We start from the raw sequence: 27,585 nt of genomic DNA, 5'->3' as shown, positions 1-27,585 counted from the left end.
CCAACAGTTCTTACACGTATTTTTTTCCAACAGTCCAGTGAGAAGGATCGTGGTAGCGCCAGACTGTACGCTCGATGATCGTTGATCGCCTGAGCGTTTAAAAGTGCGTCGAGCCTTTAGAAGGAGAAAGCAGGAGAAGTTGAAGAGTTCAGCCAGCTGAAGAAGAAAAAAACAACTGAACGTCTCCTCTTGACAATCGCGGTTCCCACGAATTTTACCCCGATTTCCAATTTTGCCATAGAGAAAAGAAAGAATTACTTTAGCGAACCTATTTAAAATTAGATCGCGTAAAAACGAGAAGAGAAAGAAAAGCGAAGAGCGCAAATGAAATCCTGAGGAACGAGACGGAGCACCTACACGTTGAAACAACGAGGAGAAATCGATAGAGAGAAACGTAAAATCGCGTTGCTTCGTCGAGCGAGCAAGTCACGACGGCTCCGATCGATCGTCTATTTTTTTCCCCGATTTCGAGTGTTTTAACAGTTTCTCCATTGTTCCCCCGAATTTTTCATCGTCCACCACCAGGCTGTCGATAGAACGAAAGCAAGCTGATAGCCGCGGCGCGTCTTTGTATTCCATTTTGCCGCGGAAACAGCGAACACGTGGGGCAGCACTTTTGGATTTTCGAAACCGGGTGAGCTGACTATGGATTTTTGAGAAGATACTCGTCTGATGAGATGATTGGCAAACTCCTGTTTAGTCTCTGGATACTCGGATGCATCAGCCTCTATGGTACGTTTTTCTTTCACAGCTTTCTTCTTTTACATTTATCTCGGCGTACGTAAATTGAAAGGGTTAGTCGCTCGAGAGGGCTACTCAATAAACAAGGTAAACGGCAAACGTTCTGGTGACTTACTTTTGTCGTACTTCTCCATTCCCTCAACGTATACCTGGTAAAAACTCCGTTCTATGAACCGTTAACGAATCGGGGACAATTATTTAATCATGTAATCGGTCGCTGAGGTCACCGATGGCGGCGACGTCTTAAATTTTAAGCGGGTTTCTTAACCGCCGAACTCCGTTTTCACTTGGCCGATTGGGCGAGGCCCAAGGAATTTTCCCTTCGAAACGAAATGCATGCACTCGTAACTGTTCATTTCACGTTCGTTTCGACATCGCTTCAACGATCGTACCGTAGAAACGTTCAATTTCTTCCCTCCCCGGTTAAATTGAAACTTATCTCCTGTTCGTCGTTTCGTAAGATACTTGCTCCTCGTAAAAAGCAACGATTGCAGGGAACACGGGGGTAAACGATAAACAGGTAAAAATAGAGCTGGTCGTTCTTCTTATTCTTATGCCGATGGTCGATTACGCGGAGACGGTGAACCGCGACGGAGATGAAAACTCGGTCTAGGTACGAATTTCACGGACAGCTCGTGAACTCGTCGCAGCAGCTATTTCACAGTCAGTGAAAGCGACTCTGTCTCGACGCTGATATCGTGTACACGCTTCGTGCAAATCCTCTCGAAAATCGGCGTTCCACCGTCCTCGCGACGCTTCGTTTAGGCGAAAGTAAGTCTCGAATCGCGAAACTTGGTAAAAATTCTAATCGGTGAAACGATCTCCGGTTTTCGTTAGGCGAAGGAAAATGGGGGAAAAGTAGGAGTTGTTGCACACGACTTGGGACATTAACGTCCGCAATGTTGTAACTGTGGTAATTGCACAGTGGAGGAAGACAAAGTTCGAGGAACTTTTTATTCACGTGCACCGCGTAATCGGTGATATTTGTATAACGTAAGAGCGTGTAGAAGCGGCGTGTACGTGTATGTACATAAATTTTTATTGTGCCCGTGACCGTGAAACTGGATCCAGTTACTTTCCTTGTCCTTTACGGAGCTGGTTTAATCGTGGTCGTCCTGGGATTCCCGGATAGACGGGGAAGCGTAACCGAGCGGAGAGAATGATTAACGCGTGGGATGTCCCCGAGATACGCAAGATTTTTCGTAACAATGAAAGAAATCTCGAGAGCGTACACGTGGGGGGCTTCGTTAATTGCTTTCTTTCGTAATTAACTCGGATCTATATTGTACATATCAAAACAATGTTCGGTTCGCAAACGCTTTCTTTTTTTCAGTAACAGCCCACTTTCGAAATGCTCACAAAGACGGTTTTTAGCACGACCGTATTTCGAACACGAAAAGTCTACGACAGTTTACTGACACCGATTTTCTGCTGATCCACTTTGTATCGCCTTTGCGCGAAAACTGTTGCTTCGAAAGATCTATTCACGCTGTTGTATAAGGAAATAAGGAAACTTTGTTCTCTTTCAGTTTTCTCAGGAATCGAAAATTTACGAGAGAAATATTGGAAATTACCTGCAATATTGAATCTCCTATTAATTTCTTAACTTTGTATCGCCTTTACGCGAAAACTTGCAAATTTGAGATCTATTCGAGCCATTGTATAAGACAATAAGGAAACTTTGTTTTCTCTTATTTTTCTCAGGAATCGAAAATTTACGAGAAAAATATTGGAAATTAATTTGGAAATTACTAGTCAAAAATTTGGGACCTGCAAATTTACAGCGATACTGAATCTCCTATTAATTTCTTAACTTTGTATCGCCTTTACGCGAAAACTTGCAAATTTGAGATCTATTCGAGCCATTGTATAAGACAATAAGGAAACTTTGTTTTCTCTTATTTTTCTCAGGAATCGAAAATTTACGAGAAAAATATTGGAAATTAATTTGGAAATTACTAGTCAAAAATTTGGGACCTGCAAATTTACAGCGATACTGAATCTCCTATTAATTTCTTAACTTTGTATCGCCTTTACGCGAAAACTTGCAAATTTGAGATCTATTCGAGCCATTGTATAAGACAATAAGGAAACTTTGTTTTCTCTTATTTTTCTCAGGAATCGAAAATTTACGAGAAAAATATTGGAAATTAATTTGGAAATTACTAGTCAAAAATTTGGGACCTGCAAATTTACAGCGATACTGAATCTCCTATTAATTTCTTAACTTTGTATCGCCTTTACGCGAAAACTTGCAAATTTGAGATCTATTCGAGCCATTGTATAAGACAATAAGGAAACTTTGTTCTCTCTTATTTTTCTCAGGAATCGAAAATTTACGAGAAAAATATTGGAAATTAATTTGGAAATTACTAGTCAAAAATTTGGGACCTGCAAATTTACAGCGATACTGAATCTCCTATTAATTTCTTAACTTTGTATCGCCTTTACGCGAAAACTTGCAAATTTGAGATCTATTCGAGCCATTGTATAAGACAATAAGGAAACTTTGTTCTCTCTTATTTTTCTCAGGAATCGAAAATTTACGAGAAAAATATTGGAAATTAATTTGGAAATTACTAGTCAAAAATTTGGGACCTGCAAATTTACAGCGATACTGAATCTCCTATTAATTTCTTAACTTTGTATCGCCTTTACGCGAAAACTTGCAAATTTGAGATCTATTCGAGCCATTGTATAAGACAATAAGGAAACTTTGTTCTCTCTTATTTTTCTCAGGAATCGAAAATTTACGAGAAAAATATTGGAAATTAATTTGGAAATTACTAGTCAAAAATTTGGGACCTGCAAATTTACAGCGATACTGAATCTCCTATTAATTTCTTAACTTTGTATCGCCTTTACGCGAAAACTTGCAAATTTGAGATCTATTCGAGCCATTGTATAAGACAATAAGGAAACTTTGTTCTCTCTTATTTTTCTCAGGAATCGAAAATTTACGAGAAAAATATTGGAAATTAATTTGGAAATTACTAGTCAAAAATTTGGGACCTGCAAATTTACAGCGATACTGAATCTCCTATTAATTTCTTAACTTTGTATCGCCTTTACGCGAAAACTTGCAAATTTGAGATCTATTCGAGCCATTGTATAAGACAATAAGGAAACTTTGTTCTCTCTTATTTTTCTCAGGAATCGAAAATTTACGAGAAAAATATTGGAAATTAATTTGGAAATTACTAGTCAAAAATTTGGGACCTGCAAATTTACAGCGATACTGAATCTCCTATTAATTTCTTAACTTTGTATCGCCTTTACGCGAAAACTTGCAAATTTGAGATCTATTCGAGCCATTGTATAAGACAATAAGGAAACTTTGTTCTCTCTTATTTTTCTCAGGAATCGAAAATTTACGAGAAAAATATTGGAAATTAATTTGGAAATTACTAGTCAAAAATTTGGGACCTGCAAATTTACAGCGATACTGAATCTCCTATTAATTTCTTAACTTTGTATCGCCTTTACGCGAAAACTTGCAAATTTGAGATCTATTCGAGCCATTGTATAAGACAATAAGGAAACTTTGTTCTCTCTTATTTTTCTCAGGAATCGAAAATTTACGAGAAAAATATTGGAAATTAATTTGGAAATTACTAGTCAAAAATTTGGGACCTGCAAATTTACAGCGATACTGAATCTCCTATTAATTTCTTAACTTTGTATCGCCTTTACGCGAAAACTTGCAAATTTGAGATCTATTCGAGCCATTGTATAAGACAATAAGGAAACTTTGTTCTCTCTTATTTTTCTCAGGAATCGAAAATTTACGAGAAAAATATTGGAAATTAATTTGGAAATTACTAGTCAAAAATTTGGGACCTGCAAATTTACAGCGATACTGAATCTCCTATTAATTTCTTAACTTTGTATCGCCTTTACGCGAAAACTTGCAAATTTGAGATCTATTCGAGCCATTGTATAAGACAATAAGGAAACTTTGTTCTCTCTTATTTTTCTCAGGAATCGAAAATTTACGAGAAAAATATTGGAAATTAATTTGGAAATTACTAGTCAAAAATTTGGGACCTGCAAATTTACAGCGATACTGAATCTCCTATTAATTTCTTAACTTTGTATCGCCTTTACGCGAAAACTTGCAAATTTGAGATCTATTCGAGCCATTGTATAAGACAATAAGGAAACTTTGTTCTCTCTTATTTTTCTCAGGAATCGAAAATTTACGAGAAAAATATTGGAAATTAATTTGGAAATTACTAGTCAAAAATTTGGGACCTGCAAATTTACAGCGATACTGAATCTCCTATTAATTTCTTAACTTTGTATCGCCTTTACGCGAAAACTTGCAAATTTGAGATCTATTCGAGCCATTGTATAAGACAATAAGGAAATTTTGTTCTCTCTTATTTTTCTCAGGAATCGAAAATTTACGAGAAAAATATTGGAAATTAATTTGGAAATTACTAGTCAAAAATTTGGGACCTGCAAATTTACAGCGATACTGAATCTCCTATTAATTTCTTAACTTTGTATCGCCTTTACGCGAAAACTTGCAAATTTGAGATCTATTCGAGCCATTGTATAAGACAATAAGGAAACTTTGTTCTCTCTTATTTTTCTCAGGAATCGAAAATTTACGAGAGAAATATTGGAAATTACCTGCAATATTGAATCTCCTATTGATTTCTTAACTTTGTATCGCCTTTACGCGAAAACTTGCAAATTTGAGATCTATTCGAGCCATTGTATAAGACAATAAGGAAACTTTGTTTTCTCTTATTTTTCTCAGGAATCGAAAATTTACGAGAAAAATATTGGAAATTAATTTGGAAATTACTAGTCAAAAATTTGGGACCTGCAAATTTACAGCGATACTGAATCTCCTATTAATTTCTTAACTTTGTATCGCCTTTACGCGAAAACTTGCAAATTTGAGATCTATTCGAGCCATTGTATAAGACAATAAGGAAATTTTGTTCTCTCTTATTTTTCTCAGGAATCGAAAAGTTACGAGAGAAATATTGGAAAGTAATTTGGAAACTACTAGTCAAAAATTTGGCACTAATATTCAATCTGCTATTAATTTCTTCGAGATTGGAAATTAATAGCAATTTGGGTAATAAAGGACTGGTTAAAAAATTCTTAAAGAATTCTCTCAAATTTTTGCGTAACTTTGAATGCACAGTGATCCGAAAGTTTCGGTCGGTAGTGTGCGATGCTTGAGCGAAGAAATGTAATATTCCTATTATTTCTGAACGGCGTCGTACACGTTGGATCGTCTGGACTGTTATATTACGTTCATTGTCCGTGTCGCGACCGATTCTTCTAATACAAGTGTCACGTCGTCGGCGGCTCTTGACACGAATCAGGTTTGTCAACTGACTCGTGACGGATCTGACCCTTTTTCGCCCAGAATTCTGCGCCGCCTTTCTCCGTCTGCGTAATTTCTCTCTTGACGACAGAGGATCACAGGACCACGCGTGTCAAACTACAGTCATCCGCTCGTATACGAAACCTACGAATTTCGTGACGCACGCAGTCGCCTATTGCGCTGCCATTGAAATGATTCAGCAGCGCACCAGTGGGTCACTGTGATATTAGGACACCCGTGTGCTTTTAACGTTTCAACCGATATCCATATTTTGCTAATTTATTTCGACATATACTCGATTTCTAGTTTCGAAAGCTCGGGAAAATAGTCGTACTTCACACCATCGCTATATTCGATGGAAGTTTCGTAAAATATAGAGGCGAGTCGTTGGTCAACCTACGTGTTAATCAGCCTTTCTTTAATCTCCTACTCGAAATAATAATATTTTGCATATAATAGTTCTTTAAAAAAATTCGACACTTTTCAAAATTTGTTTAAACGTCCACAGTGAAGGGGTGAAAATCGTCCTGAATCGCCCTAATATCTCGAAAATGATCAGGGATTAGAGTATTTGTCAACGACAAATTGGAAGGAGGAAACTTAAAACAGAGAAGTTCGTTGCCTCCATCTTTGGTGTGCACGATTGCCACTAAAAAGAAATACGTGTCAAATATTTTTCTCTACGATACTACGGTAACAGCAAAGTTTCTTCAATATCGGCCAGTGATTATCACTCGACGATCTTCCTCAGTACCCGTATCGTTATCAATCATAAACGCGAGGACGCGTGTTCCTACTCGCAAAGCTCCGAGTTACGAATTAACTAGAAAGCCGCACAGGGATGACTACGATCGCGGGGAGCTGCGGGTAGCAGTTAGCCGTTTGTCCATCGAGGTGCAAAGTAATTTTCAAATACCGTTCCACCATCACAAACAACCAACTGCTTCCCCTTTGCTGTCGTTGCACTTCTGGTAACATAATTACCGCCTGTTTCCCTGGTTTCCTTTCTGTCGGTGATTTCGGTGTCATCGCAGTCACCGGGGCGGAAATGCCCGCGTTGCGACAAAAACCTGTGGAAAAGAGGAACACGGAAGGAAGAGGAGAAGTGTCGGAAGGTCCGAGTCATCTTGATTACCATGTGAACGAGAACGGAACAACGCGCGAGAAGAGTCGATGATGCGCGCGGATCGGCGAAGAAGAAAATCCCGTCGTTCGTTCCTCGTCAAGGCTAGACTTCTTTCGAGATCAACGACACACTCCTATTATTCATCGCGCAACGAGAATCGAATTACCTCTGTTACGTGTCGCGATTAAAGTAAAAGGCGATCATTCGCCGGTGAAATAATTCACCGTACTTCTCGGAATTCTCGTTGACGATTCCAAGGAAGTGAATTTTTATTTCGTAGCGCAAGGCGACGATCTTTCTGTGGTGTTTATGCACCGTGAAATACCGATTTCGTTAGACGAAGGACAGATTCTACAAGTTTATCGGTAGAGAGAGATTGCTCGTTTCCGGTGACTACAACCTGTTACTCCATTCACACGAGCATCTCGAATGTTCCTAGCGTGATAATGGCTCATTTAATAATCTGCGCGACTTTATTCCGCGATAGTTGCGTGACTATAAAACGATCGGTGCTGATGAGTTCTGACAGGAAAACGACGCAAGTTAGGCGGAATTAGTGTAACAACGCTTGCGTAATTTAGTCGTTATCTCATTTTAAACATTCCAATCATCGTCCTTCTTCGTTTCTTCCCGTTTCCACGCGCCTCTAACTTGTAACACCGTAAAAATACCAATTACCGAAATACACGCAATTGCTCAACCCCTTTACGCATGATTTCTTTTCCCGACTGTGCATCTAAGCGTCAGTTATTTACTACTTTAGTACTATATTAAGCAAAAGTTAAATTTGCCGATCTTCAGTTTTCTAAATTAAATCGAAAATTGGAATTAACCGTAGAACGGTGTTCGGGTCTTTTTTGACCCACCGCCTTTCTACATCTTCAGTCATTTTTGCTGTTATCAGGTTTATTGTCTAAGTTCATATGTCGCGTTGGAAAGAAAACTTATTACACATAAGGCCTTAGGTCCTTTTTCACCCAAAAATCTTAAGTGTACAGTGAAAACGAAGAACGCAGTGGGGTTAAAATTCATTGTTTCTATCAGATCCTGACCAAAATCTCTGACACAAGTCTGACTCGTTGTTATACGGCAAAGGGTTAATTTGCGGTGTGCTCTGTCAGACAGCCTTGGAATTCGGGCAATCTCTGATAAAACTCTGACGTGTGTCGTGAAAAGAGCAACGATCGAAACGTTTAGTCTCGGTTAACACACTTTTGCGAGACGAAGAGCGAAGGAGGAGGCCAGAAGAGATAGCAACCGGACGTGGGTTCGAACAGTTTGACGAATCATAGCCGGAATCACCGTAGAACGTGTTGCTCACGCGTGCTCGGATGAGCGTAGGAAGAGGTCGAGAATTTCTAGAGTCCAAGTTAGCCGGTACTTTCTCCGGCAAACTGCGCGCCGCACCGTTCGTTTCCTTTTTCCACTCTCCTTCACGGATCCTCTCGATCATCCAACGATACACCTTGAACCAGACGAGGAGACTCGCACGCTCGACGGTTCCTCCGGAGGCGCGTTAATCCTTCAACGACAAACAACGGAATCTCATCTTCCAGAGCATCACCACCGGATTAGATCGCCGTCCAAGTATTATACGTGTGTACAATTTGGAAAGTTGAAGCGAAGTTAAACGTTATTTGAGCTCGAGTATCTCTCGAAAGCGTAATACTTAAAACCGCACCCTCTTCCAATTATCGTGTACGGCGTCTGTTGAAAATTCAATTTTCACATCTTCTATTCCCGTTCACCACCTCCGCCAACTTTCTCTTGATCGCCGTTTCGTTTTCCATCCTTCGCGACCTTCGCTGCCTCGAATATCGATCGATCGATCACTTGCCTCTGTTGTTGATTTTTTTCAGAAAGAAACTTTCTCTGCGGAGAATAGTTGGATTGAAAAATTTCGAACAGATATCGTACGTCGTAGAAATTGCGAAAGAACGAGCTTCTCTCTATTGTCCACTTCCTCTACAACTTGCGGCCTTCCGGTTAGAAATTCATCGCTGCGCCATGCCAGTGAGAGCTGTTTCGCGATCTTCCGACTTCTTCTGCCTGTGCTCGTTCCAATTTATAGGCCACAAACGTTTCCTGCTTCCTTCCATTTATCCCCGTAAATTTACCTCCAACATCGCCAACCTACGCTTCGGCATGCGAAAAAGAAACAGCCGTTAACCCCTTGACTCGTGATCTCTTATTAACTATGTATTTATGTACGTTGGCGTTTAATACTGTGTCACGATGACGCGAGAAATTTTCAAGTGTACCGAGCAATTCGTTAAAATTAAACTTTATATATCACCTCGATAAATCTCGTTTGCGCAATTTCTCGTTCTAATTTACACTTTTTGTCGGACATTTTCACCACGTTTGAACTGACCTCGCGTTGAAAGAGATTGATCGACCTTCGATTTTTACCACGTTTACTTAATAAGTAGCACAATTTCAATGTTGAAACTGCGTCCTCTTTCCGAGGTGATAAGTATCGTAAAATTGTGCTAGCTGTTGCTTCCGTTTGATTTGGATTTTTACCATTTCTAAACTGACCTTCAATTTTTGTCACACTTATTTAATAAGGAAGTAGAACAGTCTCAACCTTGAGACAGATGTCCTCTATCCAACGCGATAACCTTCGTAAAATCATGCGAGTTGGTCCCAATGGTCACAGAAAGAAGTTACCATTTCTGATTCCTTAAAGAAATTTCGCGAATCTTCAGATTTTTACCATTTTTAAACTGACCTCCAATTTTCGTCACACTTATTTAACAATTAAGTAGAACAGTCTCAACCTTGAGACAGATGTCCTCTATCTAAGGTGATAATCATCGTAAAATCATGCAGGTTGCTCCCAATGGTCACAGAAATTTAGATTTCGCGAATCTTCAGATTCCTTCATCGGAGTCATTTACCATTTTTAAACTGACCTTCAATTTTCGTCACACTTATTTAACAATTAAGTAGAACAGTTTGGACCTTGAGACAGATGTCCTCTATCTAACCCGATAACAATCGTAAAATCATGCGAGTTGGTAGCCCCAATGGCCACAGAAATGGGTTACCGCGAGAGAAGAGTGTCGTTTCAACGAATCCACTTCTCTGAATTGATCTGATTACGGCCTGCGGAGAGGCGGCTGCGAGCGGAGACCTTGAGAGGCGATTTATCGTATCCTCGTGAACGGTGAAACGCGAAAGGCGTAGTCGTAAGGATCGGTAACTTTCATCGACTACTATCGTCACGTGATCTGTCCACTTTCCGCGTGAATCCTTTCAGATGCAAAGTCGTTCCGCCCGCGAGAAACATTCCTCGTTCCTTTCTTATCTCTCCCAGTAACCACTAGTAGAGCCTTTTTCAATCCGATTCCTCTGCTGTTTGTCCTCTTTAGACTCCTTTACGTTTCCACGGATCAAGGTCCTCTCTTCCAGACGCCTCGGAAGAAGTCTCCTCGTTCGCTCATTTTTACTTCTCCTCATCTGGCGCGCTTCTTAAGGTACGCGATATCGGTCAACGTAACAGAACATCTCCGAGATCAGACACACGCGGACTTCCCTAACGGGTTCCCGCGACGAATGGTCAGAGGCCAGGCCACAGGTATTCGGTTTTAAGGTCAGGAACGTATCTATCGGTGCCAGGAGTAGCAGTTAAATAACCTCACGCTCGACGATTTTCCACTCGTCGAGAGGTGGTCCGGTCGAGAATCCCAAGGAACCTACGAGTTTTTCGGGCCGTGAAAAGTGAATTTACCAGATTCGAGCAGGAGAAACAAGGAGAGACACCGGCGATGGCTAGATAAAAGAGCCGGCGGTTATGCTGGCAGAGTTCAGTCACCTCGAGTAGCTGGAAACTGTGCCACTATCCGATTTTGAGATCGACCCTTCTCCGACGTGTTCCACCTTCTTTGCTCGTCAACTTGCTCAAGTAACAACCACCGATGCTGCAGGATCCTTCGAAAGATCTAACGTCGGATCGAAAATCGCGCGTCCCTTCTCGGAACCAGTTCATCGCGACTGTGACCCAGATCGAGCTTTCGTGCTATTCTTCTCGCGCGAGAAACTGCTCTTTTGTCGCACCGTTGTCCCGTTGCAAACGACGTTGCTCGTCGTGGAAATCCGTCCAACTTTATCGCGATCCGGATGCGCGATACCCGCACAATGGCGGCTGTTGCGTCGCTCGTTTTTGTCGGTTGCTTCCTGCGCTTCTGTTCTCGCGTAACAAATTGCATAAAGTTATATACAGGGTGCCCCAATTTGGTTTTCATCAAGCTTCGCCAGTGTGTTCTTTAGGTGTAGGTATGAAAAGAATGTCGTACGAACATAGGTTGTGTTAGGACAGCAAGGGGACGATTTTATGATACGTGATTTCTAGTTCAGCAAACCGTTATTTTAATTTAGCAGACCGGTCTGCAGCCAGCATGCGGCACGTAGAATTTCTCAAATATTAAAGAATAGGCTATTGTCCAGTCGGTAAGGCAAGGTATCATAAAGTCACCCCCAAAGGGTCTTCGAAACCGATGCAATTACCGAGGCCTAGTCGGAGAGTCAGTCAACCCCTGGCCGGGTTTTCCCCTCTTGTTGTCAAATTTCAAGGACCAGCTTCGTCACCCCCGCTCCAAGGACGTGACGCGCTCCGGGCGCAATGGAAGGGTGTGATACGGGGTTGGTCACTTAGTAATTTTAACAACCTCCCTTCGCGTTTCTTCTTCAAATTTTAGAAGATTTGGGGAAAGGACGACTCGATAAGAAGGCCGACTTAGCTGAAGACCACGGAGTGTTAGTACACAGACCATCAGTTACATTAGGAATAATAAAGATTCAGTCAGACTCTCAACGCAATACATTCAGTCTTCAGACGGCACCTAGTGCAATATTCCAAGTACGCGGAAATTAGTACCCGAGTGCTTAACAGGTTGCTTGAAGGTTCGTTAAAAAGTTAGGGCAATAATACGCAGGGAATTGTGACGGATTTGCGGCTGATATAAACGATGCTAGCTGTGGTTGGTATCTGAGGACGTTGAAAGTATCGAATGTAACTTTTGCCAGTGTCGTTCTTCTCTCGTATCATAGCAACCGCAAGTTCGTTGCCATTACACTTCGTATTACGGGCGAAGTTTGATCCGAAAAAATTTCGCCACCCGATATGCACACGTGTAGGAGACGTAAACGCCACGGTATCGAACGGAAACTGTCGTTGTTGAACTGTAGAGGGGTGAAAGTTTGTACCAAGTTGCTTTCGAAAAGTGACTCATTTGTCCATATTGTTCGAACAAATTGTTACTATTCGAGTTACTATTTCGATTGTATGTTAAGCGTCGCGAAGAGTGAATTCGTATGAATAATATACGGAGTAGGTAGGATCAGTCACGACTGTCGCAACAATGGCGGAGATCTTTCCGAAGGAATCCCGTTGCAAGAAGCTTCCAATGTGTCTTTGTACCGTTAAATCTCTGGACTGCTCGCTTCCTCTGTGTTCCTTACCCAGATATTCGATACAGGATCTCTTCCCTACCTCAACGTTAGAGCGTTCGTTTGCATTCCGAGCCACGGAGAATTCTATCGCTATGCAGGATGAGTAGAATCTTCGAATACAATGGAAACTTGAAATTCTTCTTTGAAGTCAAGCTGCGTTATGTGACGCTTTCGTTGGCTCAAAAGCGACGCTAGTTTCTTGGTCAGAAGTTTCGTATCGCGTCACCGTTATCGCGACGCAGCGAGGAAGAAGGAAAACGTGAAAGAGGTTCGAGAGGGTTCGTGAAACGAATTAAAGTTGAATTACCGATTGAAACGTTCGGATTGCAACATTGTGGAGCGTATGTACTAGGCGACAGGTGACCGTAAATGCAGGCACAGGTGCCCCATTACGGCTAATGAAGGTGAAGCAATGTAGCAAAGCGATTTCGAAAGCTTGGATCGTGTGTTGTCCAGGAATCATCTACGCCGAATTGATTGCGTATGCGATTGATGTCGATCTCGCATGCCCTCCTTCAGTTACGCTTTCGTTAATCTTACCAATCGTACTAGCGTTTAAAAGGAGCGTATTCTTCCGACGACCGAAAGTAGAATGCCGCGTGGTCGTTGTTTCGTTGTGAACGGGAGATTTCCATTACGATACCGATATTCACAGATTCCGACAGCTCGTTAAACATTTCCACGAGACAAAGCGTTGATACACGCTGTGCATACAGCGGAGTTGGTGAGTAGTGGGACACCTACAAAGTGTTATATGATTTAAATTACGGTTCTTCCCTCAAGTTTGTGTCGTATCGTCGCCTTAATGCTGCAAGTAGACATCTGAAATCTATTAGTAGCGAAACAGAATTTATCACCGATTTCTTTTAATATTTCGCAATACCTGTGATTTATGTATTTATCCTGAAAACGTCAGTTTATGAAAATTAGGAATATTTCATAATACTTATGATTGATGAAAATTAGGAATAATTTACAATACCTACGTTTTATACATTTATCTAGAAAATGTCAATTTATGAAAATTAGGAATATTTCATAATACCTACGTTTTATACATTTGTCCAGAAAATGTCAATTTATGAAAATTAGGAATATTTCATAATATCTATGTTTTATAGATTTATCCAGAAAGTGTCAATTTATGAAAATTAGGAATATTTTACAATACCTATGTTTTACATATTTATCCAGAAAGTCTCAATTTATGAAAATTAGGAATATTTCATAATATCTATGTTTTATACATTTATCCAGAAAGTGTCAATTTATGAAAATTAGGAATATTTCATAATATCTATGTTTTATACATTTATCTAGAAAATGTCAATTTATGAAAATTAGGAATATTTCATAATACCTACGTTTTACATATTTATCCAGAAAGTGTCAATTTATGAAAATTAGGAATATTTCATAATATCTATGTTTTATACATTTATCTAGAAAATGTCAATTTATGAAAATTAGGAATATTTCATAATACCTACGTTTTACATATTTATCCAGAAAGTGTCAATTTATGAAAATTAGGAATATTTCATAATATCTATGTTTTATAGATTTATCCAGAAAGTGTCAATTTATGAAAATTAGGAATATTTCATAATATCTATGTTTTATAGATTTATCCAGAAAGTGTCAATTTATGAAAATTAGGAATATTTCATAATATCTATGTTTTATACATTTATCCAGAAAATGTCAATTTATGAAAATTAGGAATATTTCATAATATCTATGTTTTATACATTTATCCAGAAAATGTCAATTTATGAAAATTAGGAATATTTCATAATATCTATGTTTTATACATTTATCCAGAAAGTGTCAATTTATGAAAATTAGGAATATTTCATAATATCTATGTTTTATACATTTATCCAGAAAATGTCAATTTATGAAAATTAGGAATATTTTACAATACCTACGTTTTACACATTTATCCAGAAAGTCTCAATTTATGAAAATTAGGGAAGAAGGTGCACCGAAAAAAAGCAAATTTTAATTATTTTCTTTTCTTTGAAACTTATGAATGGACTATGAATTATCTAATTCAAAAAAAAAATATACGTGCTCGTTATTCCACAAGATTCCGAACTGAATAATTTTTTGGATCTCGATAACTTTGCAACAACTGTTTAGATTCGCTTCACATTCGAGAAGCGTCCTAATACGAGCGGAAGCGCACGTCATCTCTGAAAAATGCTTTTATCTGACAATCGTACTTCCACAATCGCAGTGACATAATCTAATTCCACCTGGTTTCTCGAAACCAGTTGAGCCACGTTATCCAATGGTGCAAACAAGAACGCAGCGTTGAATTTTTGCCTTATTGGAACGTTCAGGCCGGACGTGGAAGAAAAAGGAAGCCGATACTCGGTCGGTGTAGCCAATTTCAGCTCGATACTCCCCGTATTTCGTAATCGCGCCAGACTTTTTCCGCGAATTACGCAAACCGCGTCGATCCGGCAGCGACGGAGTCTCGCGAAATTCCGTCGCAGGGGAAGTACTCTCCGGACCATTGGTCCGACTGTCATCCGACAGGATACACGCTCCTCGAACGATCTAACGATCCCGCCAGGTGTGTAATTGATGGATTTCTCAAGCGCCGTCGAGAGTCTGCGCCTCTTCTCAGATTGAAGCTCCGTTAACAGCGGTAATTACTCGACACGCGTCCCTTTCTAGCTGTTCGAATCGCCGTTCAAATTACACCGTTCAAACGAATAATCGCGGCTGAACGTCCTCTCTCACCTCTTGCAAAACGCTCCGACCACCGGTAATCTTCCTTCAAATTACATTTCTCGTCGGGGAAACCGTTCGAAAATGAAGGGGAATACCCGTGGTGATCGTCGATCATTACCTAAAACGTCGTTCCGTTCGAGCAGTCACGATGTCACAATCCTCTCCTAAACGCAACAGCTCGAATGTTCGCGTTTCCCCCTCGGCGAAATCCACGAACGTTAGAAGAAACGGCAGAGTTTCGTTCCCAAGCGGCTAGGTTCTTCGTTTTCGATTCGTCAGCGACGCGTCACGTACCAATTGTCATTGTCGATGCGTAAAACGGTCAGTCGTTGGCGCAGTCGAACCTTGACACAGCCTCTGCTAGTTAGCAGAACCCTATTAGACCGGACAAAAGGCGAGCCTGTTTTGATTTTTCTGCGGCGAACCAGCGTGCTGGAAAGTCACGAGACCAGCTTTTTCAACGAGCGAACACGCTTGCCCCAGAGACACGACACACACACATACCAGCCAGTCCTGATTTCCCTTTTCCATGCCTCTCCCTGCTCCCGAGACCGCGCTCTTTTTCCCAGACCGAGAGCTCGTGTTCACGAGGATACAAAAAACCCGAGCGACTCGAGCCGTTCTCCGCGATCTAGCTGACCATTCACGGCTCCGATCCCTCGGGCTGCTGGCTTTCTTTTTCCCAATTTCTCCATCGGGGCAGACTGGTCTGGTCTGGTCTGGTCTGGTCGGTTCATCCGCGGGATAGCTATCGGTAGTGCGGGTGCGACAATTTTTCCACCCGTACTTTTATAGCCTCGCTGAGAAATGTCTGGAGAAAATTGTGCGGCATTAGGCGCGACCGGGCGGCTTCCAGGAAGGCGAGAAAACGGCGGAGCGGAATGAAAGTGGAGTTTAACTTTGGTAGATCGTTGTCTTTTCCAATCTGCCTATTTCGTGAGGAGAGTGTACAGTTTGCGCGAGAATTTCAAGAGCACACTGCGTGAGAACGAAGGAGCCTTGGCTATTGAAGGTTAGAGTCTCTATCGAGGATTCCATTTTCTCTTGGTCTCTTCAATTTTTCATTGGCTCCTACAATTCGGAGCTCGTTCGAGATGGAGACATCTACGATCGTATTAGGCGATGACGAAGACGGAAAGAGAAGTATCACGTTATAGAGGAGAGTTGAAGCGAGTCTAAAGACATTCGAGCACAGAATGGCTGATGTTTCACCCCTTAAAACCGACTCACTTTACCTCTACGCAAGGTTTCGTAATTTTTCGAGCTTCCAGGTTGCCTAAAGGCGGGATTTCCTATACACGTCAGACGCAACGAAATTTCTCGCGTCTGACACACAGAAAATCCCGCCTCAACCTTCCTCGTGAGCGCAGGATCGAGGGCTCCATCCAAAGCAGCAAACAACAACGAGGAAATCAGTGTCTCGAACTCTTCCTCATCTCCTACTTACAAGAGTACACAATACTATTCGCGAAGAAGCCTGAAATTGGCGGAATGGCGGCAAAACACGAGACTTCCGCTCGTTTCCGATCTCGAGACGCGATAATCGTCCGAGGGAAACAAGAAAGAAAAAAAGAGTTTCTCTTTCTTATCTCGGCTGACCCACGCGACTCGTCGATAACCACCGGCAACTTTCTTCGGCTGATTTTCTTCTCTCCTCCCGAGTCGCTTCGCGTCCCGCCCCCGTAGACGTCGCTCCGAGTTTCACGATCGTTTCCTATCGCGGACGATCCTATTAACGTCGCAGCCGTTCGTTACTCGCAGCGTCTGGTATTCCACGGATCTCCCGAGATCTCGAGAAACCGTTGCCCAAGAACTGGTTCCCCTCATTCTCCTCCTTCCTCTTCGCCGCGGCTTATTCTTCGAGATAACTCGCGATCCTTGTCTCGCGCCGTATTCTTTCTACGCTGCTCCGTGGATATAGGTCGTAAGTTCAGGTGACGCTCCTCGAAATCTCCAACCGTTCACTCTTTTACCTGCAATCTCAGGTCACACAGAGAGCCACAGGTTGCTCTCGAAGAGCGAAGAAGGATCCTCCGAGGATGGAGGATAATTGAGTTAGAAAAGGGAGATTGATCAAGGTTTCCTCAAGGTCACTTTTTACTCCTCCCGGCGTAATGTCAACGAATTGACGTGTAGCAATTTTCGTCTATTAAATTTCCCCGTGGGGAAATGATACGTTAGGCCGCGGGGAATTACGCGAAGGATCTTGCGAGAATATACCGGGTGGGCTGAGTAATCTTTTGCAAGCTGGTTTCTCGGAAACCACGTTCTTGCAAATTAAATGGACAGGGAGGATAATTTATTGTGTAATCACTCGAGGCAACTTGCTACGGGATCAAGAAGCATTTCTTTTTCTTTTATTAATGTAGATAATTGAGTCGGAATAAAACATTGACCAACGTTACTTCGAAGCCACTTTTTGCTCTTCTCGTCGTAATTTCGACAAAAGCGACATGTAGCAATTTTCATGTTTTAATTTTTCTCACGAAGAAATGATACCTTAGGCAGGGAATTGCGCGAAGGATCCTATGAGAGTATGAAGGGTGGGCTAAATATTCTTTTACAAGCTGATTTTTCTCAGAAACCACATTCCTGCAAATTAAACCAGACAGAGAGGCTAATTTATTTGAGAGTAGCTAATTTTCTTGGGACAACTGCTACAGGGTCAAGAAGCATTTTTCTTTTATTAGACGATGTTTAGGTATTCATACATAGATCACAATCTTTCGCCATCATCCAGGCAATTTCGTAATTTGTCATCTTTCTGACGGACGAACGCTACGAACTTTCGTTCCAACCCACTAGATAACAGAGTCAGACTAAAAAATTGATCAACCTTACTTCCACTCCGTGTTCTCGCCGTAAATTCAACAAGTTGACAAGTAGCAATTTTCCTAACGGTACGGGACAGGATTAAAGAATTCCTCGTGCTTAACACACAAATGAATTATCATCACTTTACAGTTAAAATCACCGCGATAGAATCGGTCCGCGATATTCGGCGCAAGGCTACGCAAGGCTTCCAGCATCCTCGCGATACTCCCAAGGTGTCCTCTGATCCGTTCGATTGCTACCTCGTCCAACTCTAATTACACCTTCCGCGGCGGACACGTGTCGATAAATCACGCGACGTTTTACCAGCAATTTTCTAATGCTCCTGGCCGACAAGCTGCGCGCGGGTTCGACTTATCGATCATCTAACTTTCCCTTCTCACGACTATCGGCGAACACGAGTACAGACGGCTCTGTCGGGCAGGTTTTCGATTCGACGCTGGGCAACGTCTCGATCGTTGAATTTCTGATCCAACGAAACCTCTCCGTGAGAAAAAGGAAGCGGGGCCTCTCCGTGGCTTACTTCGCCTCGAGTTTTATCGGTGTCTTCCTGCGCGTCTCGGGCCAGAAAAAAAGAATCGCCTCGCGTTCCAGGAGATTGTTATTCAGGCGTTATGCTAATAACGGTGCAACGAGCCGAGGAAACCGTTACGAAGCTTTGCACGAATCTATCAATCTGGTCCGCGGTGCGTGGAGCGTCCCGCCAGACTTTGTGGTTCGTTTTCATTTCCTCCTCGGTTCCGAACAATTAGGATGCTCGATCGTTCGATAAAATAGCCGATACGTCCGACGCACCAGTTTTGGTAAACTGGTTCGACGTGGTGTATCTGCCGGAGGGCTTGGAGAACAGGACGCGGAACGATCGAGACTCTTTGCATTTCTACACGTGAGAATTAAAAGCTATTTTAGAGTGCACACAAGGAGGAATATGCTGTTAGACGTTTTCACAGTTCCTCGCTCGAATGAACGTTAAAAGCTGGATAATTCTTCGCAGTTCGTTGCTTCGTTAACTCCTCGCATTCTATTTCTAGTTTAAACGTTGACTGCGAGAGCACCGAGCGAGAAGATTTAACGTACAGCGAGTTGGTGTAGATGTATGCTGTTGAAAAATTTATTTTCAGCCTCGTGATGTGGTGCGACGATGCTTCCTATCGCAAAAGTACAGATCACCTCTCGAAACAGAGACTGGATATTTTTACTCTTCGTAAAACTGAAGTGCGATAACGAACATTTTCTTTTGTTCTTTAATCGGTGCCACTTTGCAATAACAGCGTGCACACACACGGACTGTATATCAAGTGAAACTTTCGCGGTTGAGTTGCAACCAGTGCTCGTTACATGCCCACACCGATTACTTTGAGGAAGAAAGAGAAGTAGGTGCATTCTTTTATAGACACGCTGTGTATCCATCCTGAATGAAGCGAACGTTTGTCAATTTTCCAATTATCTTCGTTTAACACGTTCACTGCCGCGTTGGTATAGTTTCCTCAACGGGGCCACGACGGTCGTCGGTGACCGGCGGTGCCAAGATTAGTGATAGGGATTGGGTTTATGGACGCCTGTTTACGCTATTTTTCAACGCGCCCCTTTTCTTCTTCGCGTTAATTAATTTTTCTTTCAAATTGGCCACGAAGCCCAGGAAGCGTTTTATGGCTGCAGAAAAATAACTTTTCTGCGGGCTGTATACCTTCCCAACTTGGAAATTCCAGGGTGGGCGGCATGCTCGCGGGCCAGGGAGGACCGTCCAAGGGGGTAGACCCGTTCCCATTGGCGGAGACCACCACCTTATACCCCTAAACCTTTTTAGAAATAAGCGCACCAACGCGGCGCACATCAGATCAAAAAGGGAAAATAGACAAACACCGCATAAACTACCACTCTTCAAAATAAAGTCCTTTTCATTTAACACGTTCCGCGCCGGACCGATTTTCGGTGACTTTCCGTTCACGCCGCGTGGGTCGTATGCGCCCCACAGTTTTGCTTTTCGCCCTATACGTCTTCGAATATTTATAAGATTGCAAAAATCATTGTTTTATCGAGAGAAAGATACGCTATAGAGCGAAGGAAAAATGTTTGTTTCAACAAATTATCGCCGTAGTTGCAGAGTTTAAGTCAGCGGAAGGAAAAGGCCGAAATATGAAATGGCCTGAACGGAAAGTCCAGAGTGGGGCGTATGCGACCCACGCGGCACGGAACATGTTAACATAATAAAATACGTGCAACCTCACCACACCGCGACTTCATACCAGCAAACAACCCGAACCAGCGACAATCCTGCGCCACCACTCTCGAACATACCGCTTGTTCGAAGAATTAGCAAAAGCGTTCAATTCGAATAAATAGTGACATTTGTAAAATTTTATTTAAATAATTCTATTTCCCACTGTCGACGTATTATTTATGCATATCGCAGTGCGCTGTATTAAAAAGAAATTCATTTCGGCGCCGTGGACAAGTTACGCAGAATTTATCCGGCATCGAACGTGTTAATTCCAAAAAATAACGATAATATGCTTAGAACAATGAGAACTTTTGTAAATCTGGCGTGGCGGTGTTTCAAAGTACGAATGTGAGGTGTTGGAATTGTGCGTTAGAAGGATTCACTTTCACAGGAGATCCCGCGGTGGCGCAAGAATGGCCGACGCGCCTCGACGAGTCCGCGGACGAGAAGAACGACGCCGAAATCTTTCGAGCGGTGGTCGAATCGATGAAACAATGGTCGTTGCACAAGCAGTTGCATCACAGGACCAAGAGAGAAGTCTCCAAGGTCTGCTACGAGGATGTCGGCTGTTTCGAGGACACCGGACCCTTCAGCTACCTGGAGATGCTCCCGTCGCCCCCCAAAGACGTCGGCACCAGGTATGAAAGTAGAAATACAGTTCTCTCTTGTTTCTTTGTTTTTCTTTTTTAATGAATTGCAATTTATCCACATTCCGGATCCAGATTTCTCGGCTGAATTTTGTTCACAATCGCAATTGCACTCTATTTTTCCTTTTTCCCCGGTAAAATATACGTTTTCTTCGCGTTTCATTCCCGTTATTTCGCATGGCGCAGCGTTCAGATATCGCGGAGAAAGAAATACATATTCCGTATTAGCGAATATACAGGGTGACCCGATTTTTCTTTTCATCAAACTTTGCCAGTGTGTTCTACGAGTATGAGTAAAGAGAAAATGTTACATAGACATTGGTCGTTTGAGGCTTAATTTACTCATATTTCGGCCCACTCTCTTTTTATTTTATATTATTGCTGTAACTTTTTAAGGAAGCTTCGAAAGACCTATGTTCGTATAACATTTTCTTCTTACTAATGCTCGTAGAATATACCGTGGAAGTTTGATAAAAACCAATTAGGACACCCTGTATATCTTTATTACGCTTCTTGCAGAAATAAGAGCGCGCAGCTGCGCCTGTAAAGTAGATAAAATAATGCCTTTACTCGAGGAAGAAATTCACGTGAACCTTCGCAATTTCCATTTCTCTTCGACGAGAAGAGACGGCTCGGTTAGGCGAATTATACCGAACAAATATTTGTTTAGAATTAACCTAGTTACCGCTAACAAGCCTCGCGCGCACCTTGCAACATTCTCCCACGTGTTTTAATATGGAATCGGTGTTTAATTAAGATCGGTACTGGTTGTTCGAGTACGGTGTTGAAATGGTTGTTAATTAAAGGTATCGAAATACGGTGAAACGCACGGCTAACTGTCCGCTCTCGATCCGTGTGGTTACAGATTTCTAGTGTACGGCAGCAGAAAGGCGAGATCGATCCCGATGGAGGTTCTTGCCGACGATATAAACGACAATGCACACCGTGCCATAGATCCTGATCTACCTACGAAGGTGATCGTACACGGATTCGGGTCCAGCTGCGATCACGTCTGGGTGTACGAAATGAGGTCCGCGTTAATGACGGTGCACGAATGTAATATAGGTTCGTAGATCGTTCTTGGCGAACGTGGTTACCGTAAATGGCGGTTCCGTGACGATAATTGCACAAAGTATCGAATGAAAAATTACGGCAATCCTTGACAACGTTTTCTTCTACATTTGAGATTTTATGGAACGTTTAGAATCATTCGCTTCTTCCCGAAGACTAACGATCGATCAGAAATTCAAATGCACCGACGCGTCACTGCCAAGAATTCTCAGTGCTCATTCTTCCTAAAAGAAAAAACACAATCCTTGACAACGTTCTGATAGAACCTCTAGAATCATCTCTTTCTTCCCAAAAAAAGAACAATATTCCTTGACAATGTCCTCTAGACATCTTTAAAAAACCGAACGATCGATCACAACTTCAAACACACCGACGCGGCTGTGTCCAAGTATTTTAAATTAGAGTAATTCTTGTGAGATTTCATAGAACCTCTAGAACCACCTCTTTCTTCCCAAAAAAACCTTCGCAATGTTTTCCTGTACATTCGAGATTTCATAAAACCTCTAGAACTCTTTAACCCATTTGCATCACGACTCTATGCTACTGAGTTCAGACATCAGCGGCGTTCAACTGACAGTTGGCCCGCATCACCGCCAACATCAATCCACCCATATTCTTATATGGTTTGCCTGAATAGTCCACGCTTGGTGATAGGTGACGATCGTCATGTGCGGAATATTCCGCTTACGGATGCAGATGGGTTAAAGAACCAAACAATCGGTCATATCAGCCTGACTTTGCTCTTCAACGAGCTTGAACTTTCAGTGTGCGTCGATTGGGGTCCAGGAAGCGCAGTTCCCAACTACGTGAGGGCAGCGGCCAACACTCGTCTCGTCGGCCGACAATTAGCCAAACTAATTCGAAGTTTGAACGTACCATTGGAGAAGGTTCATCTGATCGGGTTCAGTCTAGGTGCGCACGTCGCTGGATTCGCTGGCGCCGAGTTAGCGAACGTCTCCAGGATCACAGGTACGACGATTATCGTTTTTCCTCTGCTCTCTGTGCTCACCTCGCCTGGACACGCAGTTATCGCGCTCCAGTTGTGCAACCGATAGCCACAATGTCGCTGTCCTTCGAAAGGTACACTCCCACTGGTAAAAGGGGACCCGTTTCCTTCCACCAATTACCCGGAGAACGCAGTCGCGATTCGTTATTAACCACTGGAAACGATCGAACTTCTTTTCCCACACGTCCAAGCAATCGGTCTGCGTCAACCTAACCTAATTACGAAATCGTTGAAAATACTCGATTCACTGTAACAAGCAAATGAGTTAATCGCCCAGGTGGAAACGTAAGTTTATGCATTCCGTTGCGTTTCGCGGATTATTTATTGAAATGAGGAAACGTGGAAAGGCTCGAGGCTCGATTGCAGCAACCGCGAGAGAAGAATCGAGAAAGGCTCGGAGGAAGACGAAGGATTGGGCAACCCTCTGCGATCGATGTGTTAATCGATCTACCGTTCACCGAGGAAACTGTAACGAGGACTTGTGCAAAAGTTAGCCTCTGGCTTCTAACACCGTCTCCTTCACATTTTCCTCGTTTTCCACGCGTCAACGACTCCTCGAGCCCCGGATCGATCCAAGTCCCCACCTTTCGAGAAATTCTTCTCTCCGTTCTGCTGGCTTGCCAGCCCGGGTGAATTTCGTTTTCTACGATTTTCCTTCGCGCGTTCGTTCAAGGATCCAGCGTTGAACTTTCGATTCTTAATCAACCCGACGTTGTCTTAATTCGACGATAACCACGTTGTGCAACAGAATGGTCGTTGGAAAGCTCGCGTTCACACGCTACGATGATTCTCCGTTCGTATTTCCGAATATAACTTTATTCGGATCCTTTCTAATCGAAAGCTTCAACGAAAACGATCATTCGCAGGATTGGATCCTGCCGGACCGTTGTTCGAAACTCAGGATCCACGGGCCCGGCTCGACAAAACCGATGCAAATTTCGTGGACGTGATACACAGCAACGGTGAACAGCTGTTGCTGGGTGGATTAGGTTCCTGGCAGCCTATGGGTGACGTGGACTTCTACCCGAACGGCGGCAGAATGCAGACAGGCTGCTCGAATCTCTTCCTAGGCGCTGTGTCCGATATCATCTGGTGTAAGTAAAGCACGTTCCCCTTTCTATGTCGACAAACGCTGTTAATCGAAGGGGTTCGATAAATCAGAGATTAGAGAGTACACCGCGATCTTTTCACGAGTATCGGGCTAGTGTTACCTTCTCTCCGCAACGCGGATCGAATTCTTCGCCCGAAAGAAAGCGGGTCACCTGGTGGTACACACGTCGTCAAGTGTCGCCTAAAGACACGTTGAGTATTGATGTAGATAGTTGTTTCACCGAATATGTCCTTTTGCAGCGAGTGCAGTCGAGGGTAGATCCTTGTGCAACCATCGACGAGCGTACAAACTCTTCACGGACTCTGTCAGCCCGAAATGTCGCTTCCCAGCCTTTCCTTGCGACAACGGCTACGACGGTCTTCTTCGCGGAGAGTGTTTCCCCTGCGGAGTGAGCGGAATGGGCAGAGCTTGCGGCGACATGGGCTATTACAGCGACGAATCTCCTGCCAGAGGACAATTGTACTTAGTCACCAGGGAGGAAGAGCCTTTCTGCGCTCATCAGTACCAAGTTAAGGTGTACAACAGCCGAGGTGAAAGACCTACCAGGAGTTACGGCAAGCTGCAAGTTACTATGGTGGGAGAGGGAGCTTTCAACGACAGTTTCGCGATGACGCGTAAGGACGAGGAGCTTTTGGTGGGATCTGTTCTGCAGAAGATCGTCGTTCCGCACCCTGCAATTTTCAGTTTGGAGGCTATCGAGGTAGGAACTAGACGAAGACGGGTTTAAGCCTTGTTGTTTTCTACTTTGGGAAATAATTAATTGTGAAGAAAATCTATTTTTTGGGGGATGTTGAAGCTGTGTTCAAAATGGTATGAAATGCAATACACTTGCGTAGACGAAAAATAGACGACTGCTTAGCTCTTTCTACGATATATCTGCTTTTATGTAGAAAAAAACTGAAAGTGACGTTGACGACTTGGAAAGAAAATTGTGAAAATCGAAAATGCGAATTTTCTTTGAGAAAGTCATGCGACGTGCAGTTAAAATGTGTTATGGAAGTGCATATAGGATCTACATATCCTATTTTTCATTTCATACTTTAATCATATTCATATGTTATAATTAAAGCACGTCGACCCCCTCGTTAATTACAATTATTTCTACGTTAGTTTGAAAAAATCTCACGAATATTTTAGCAAACAAGCTCCAATTTGCTTGCTACTTCGCCGTAATAAAAAGAATTTCGAGTGCAAAGGGTTAATTACGTTACGAGGAAATTTAACCTGTCGCTCTTTGTGTTTCAGATCAAATACACAGCGTACAGCGGCTGGATCTCCTCAGGATTAGTGTCCTGGAGCATCGACAAAGTGGCCATCGTCGACAGCTTCGGGAAAACTCTTTCCGTGTGCAGGAAAGGCTTGAGCCTAGAGTCCGGCAAACCCATCTTTCTTCCCCTATTCGCTGGCGAATGCAACGTCCCCACAGAAGCAGACAATTCAACGTCACCAGTCCTAGGACGTCTGTTGCAAGAGAAACAAGGTGGCATCGGTCCATTTACCAAAGAGCAGAACTACGAAACGAAGGACAGTTTCTCCGTGGAAACTTACTCTAAAGACAGAACTCCTTCCTCGTCAAAGGGCCTGGGTCCGTTCACCAAGGAACAGAATCTCAGAGTAATGGAGGGGAAAGAAAGTTTCAAGACGAACAACTTCGAAGACACAGGCAGTCGTCCAAGTTCTTCCAATCCTTGGAACATCGTCGACATATCCGCCGACGGAGACTCGAATTCTTTGGAGAACCCGGATGCAGAGAGAGGCAGAGGCTTCTCTGGATCGAATTTCTTCGCGAAAACTCCCTCGCCTGATCCCTCGGTAGAAGCAACGACGGAGTTCCTGCCGGAAATCCGAGAACCGGTGTTACAGGTGAACAAGAAGGAAACAGGCAGGTCTCTGAAGTTCCCAGAGATCACCGAGCCGATCTTACGGCCACGTTCGGCGAGACAGAACAGTAGAAACGAAGTTCACAGTCGGGAGAACCAGAAGGACGAGATTCAGGAGACTTCTCCGACTACCAGAGGCTTCACCGTGCAATTTTTGCCCGAGAGACTGGCCGGAATCTTGGCTCAGGCGGAAAGATACGCGAGACAAACGCTTCTTCCGCTCATTTCTCAATACACGCCTAGTTTCGTCACTGGATCGCGTTACGAGGAACCCAAGTACTTTCCACCCTTGGGTGAGATCGTCTCAGAGGATCAAGGAGGGTCTGAGGAAACAGAGTTAACCACGGACACCGATCAGAGCTTCGAACGACAAAATCGAGACGAAGAGAGTGCTAACAGCAGAACAACTGAGTTTGCTATCAAGGAAGAAACGAAAACTGAGAATTCCTCTGGTGCTACGTCGGTAGAAGTGCCTGCGCTTGTCGAAGCGGTCTATCCAGAGAAGACTCTGTCAAATTCAACTCAAACTGAACCGGAAAACGACAAATGGGTGCCTATAGAACCTTCCACCACTCTGAACGCAGTTCTCTCGAGGAAAGACAGCAACGTATCGAGGTCTCTGAACTGGGAACATGTCCAGTACAACTGGTCCACGCAGAACAATCCAGAGAGCACTACTTTCAAGCCACAGGTGGACGATTGGGTACCAATCAGGGTCAAAGGTGATGCTCAAGCACAGGAAGCTCCCTTCAACATTTCCCACCAAGTTACGTCGCCTCGTGTGGCCACTGACAAGCAGATCGAGGTGATTCAAGAGGAGAGTGCGACTGTGAAGGGCTCTAGAAACAATTCTGAAGAGGTTTCGGGGAAAGACGAGAGGAAGTACATACCGCTGATCGATCCAGAGACGAAGGAATTGTCGTCGACGAGCTCGAACGACATCAAGGAGAATCGTTCGGACATCTCGACGTATTCGCATATTCAGAAAATTCCTCGGCTGATGGAAACTAGGAGCGGCAAGGTTGTAGGGAGTTCCACGAGAAGAAGTATGGTGTTTCCTTACGCGTACGAGAAGAAGAAGGATCCTAGGACGAGGTACATTCCTCTGATACCTGAGGAGGACATGGGAAGACCGCATTTCTCTATCGAAAAGGAACGTTGACGGGATACCAAGTGAAGAATCTCGTCGTGTTGAAGTTTCTTTCTCGTTTGTTCAAGAGTTATAAACGTTGATCAATTGTTATATATTTATGTATGTGAAAGTTGTGTTGTGAACTATATTCGATTCCGTCCAACGTGTAACAGAATCTCAGCTGTAACGTTGGTCATTGGAAATTTCATGGCTTTACGAAGAGAACGCTTTAAAAATATTTTTTTGGTAAAAATTGGAGCCTTAAC

At 43.0% G+C, this 27,585-nt stretch overlaps 1 protein-coding gene across 1 annotated transcript; it reads left to right on the top strand.

Moving 5' to 3' along the window:
- The first annotated feature begins 677 nt into the window (after positions 1–677).
- Positions 678–27,349, top strand: LOC108574698. The gene is made up of 7 exons (XM_017937322.1): positions 678–732; positions 20,864–21,110; positions 21,985–22,184; positions 22,956–23,159; positions 24,063–24,290; positions 24,547–25,007; positions 25,553–27,349. The coding sequence occupies exons 1-7, from the start codon at positions 678–680 to the stop codon at positions 27,347–27,349; spliced, it is 3,192 nt and encodes a 1,063-aa protein (XP_017792811.1).
- Positions 27,350–27,585: the final 236 nt, after the last annotated feature.

The sequence above is a fragment of the Habropoda laboriosa genome, unplaced genomic scaffold (assembly GCF_001263275.1).
Source record: "Habropoda laboriosa isolate 0110345459 unplaced genomic scaffold, ASM126327v1 scaffold203, whole genome shotgun sequence".
In the NCBI taxonomy this organism is placed as follows: Eukaryota; Metazoa; Arthropoda; class Insecta; order Hymenoptera; family Apidae; genus Habropoda; species Habropoda laboriosa.
This window is presented reverse-complemented; position numbering and strand designations above follow the sequence as displayed.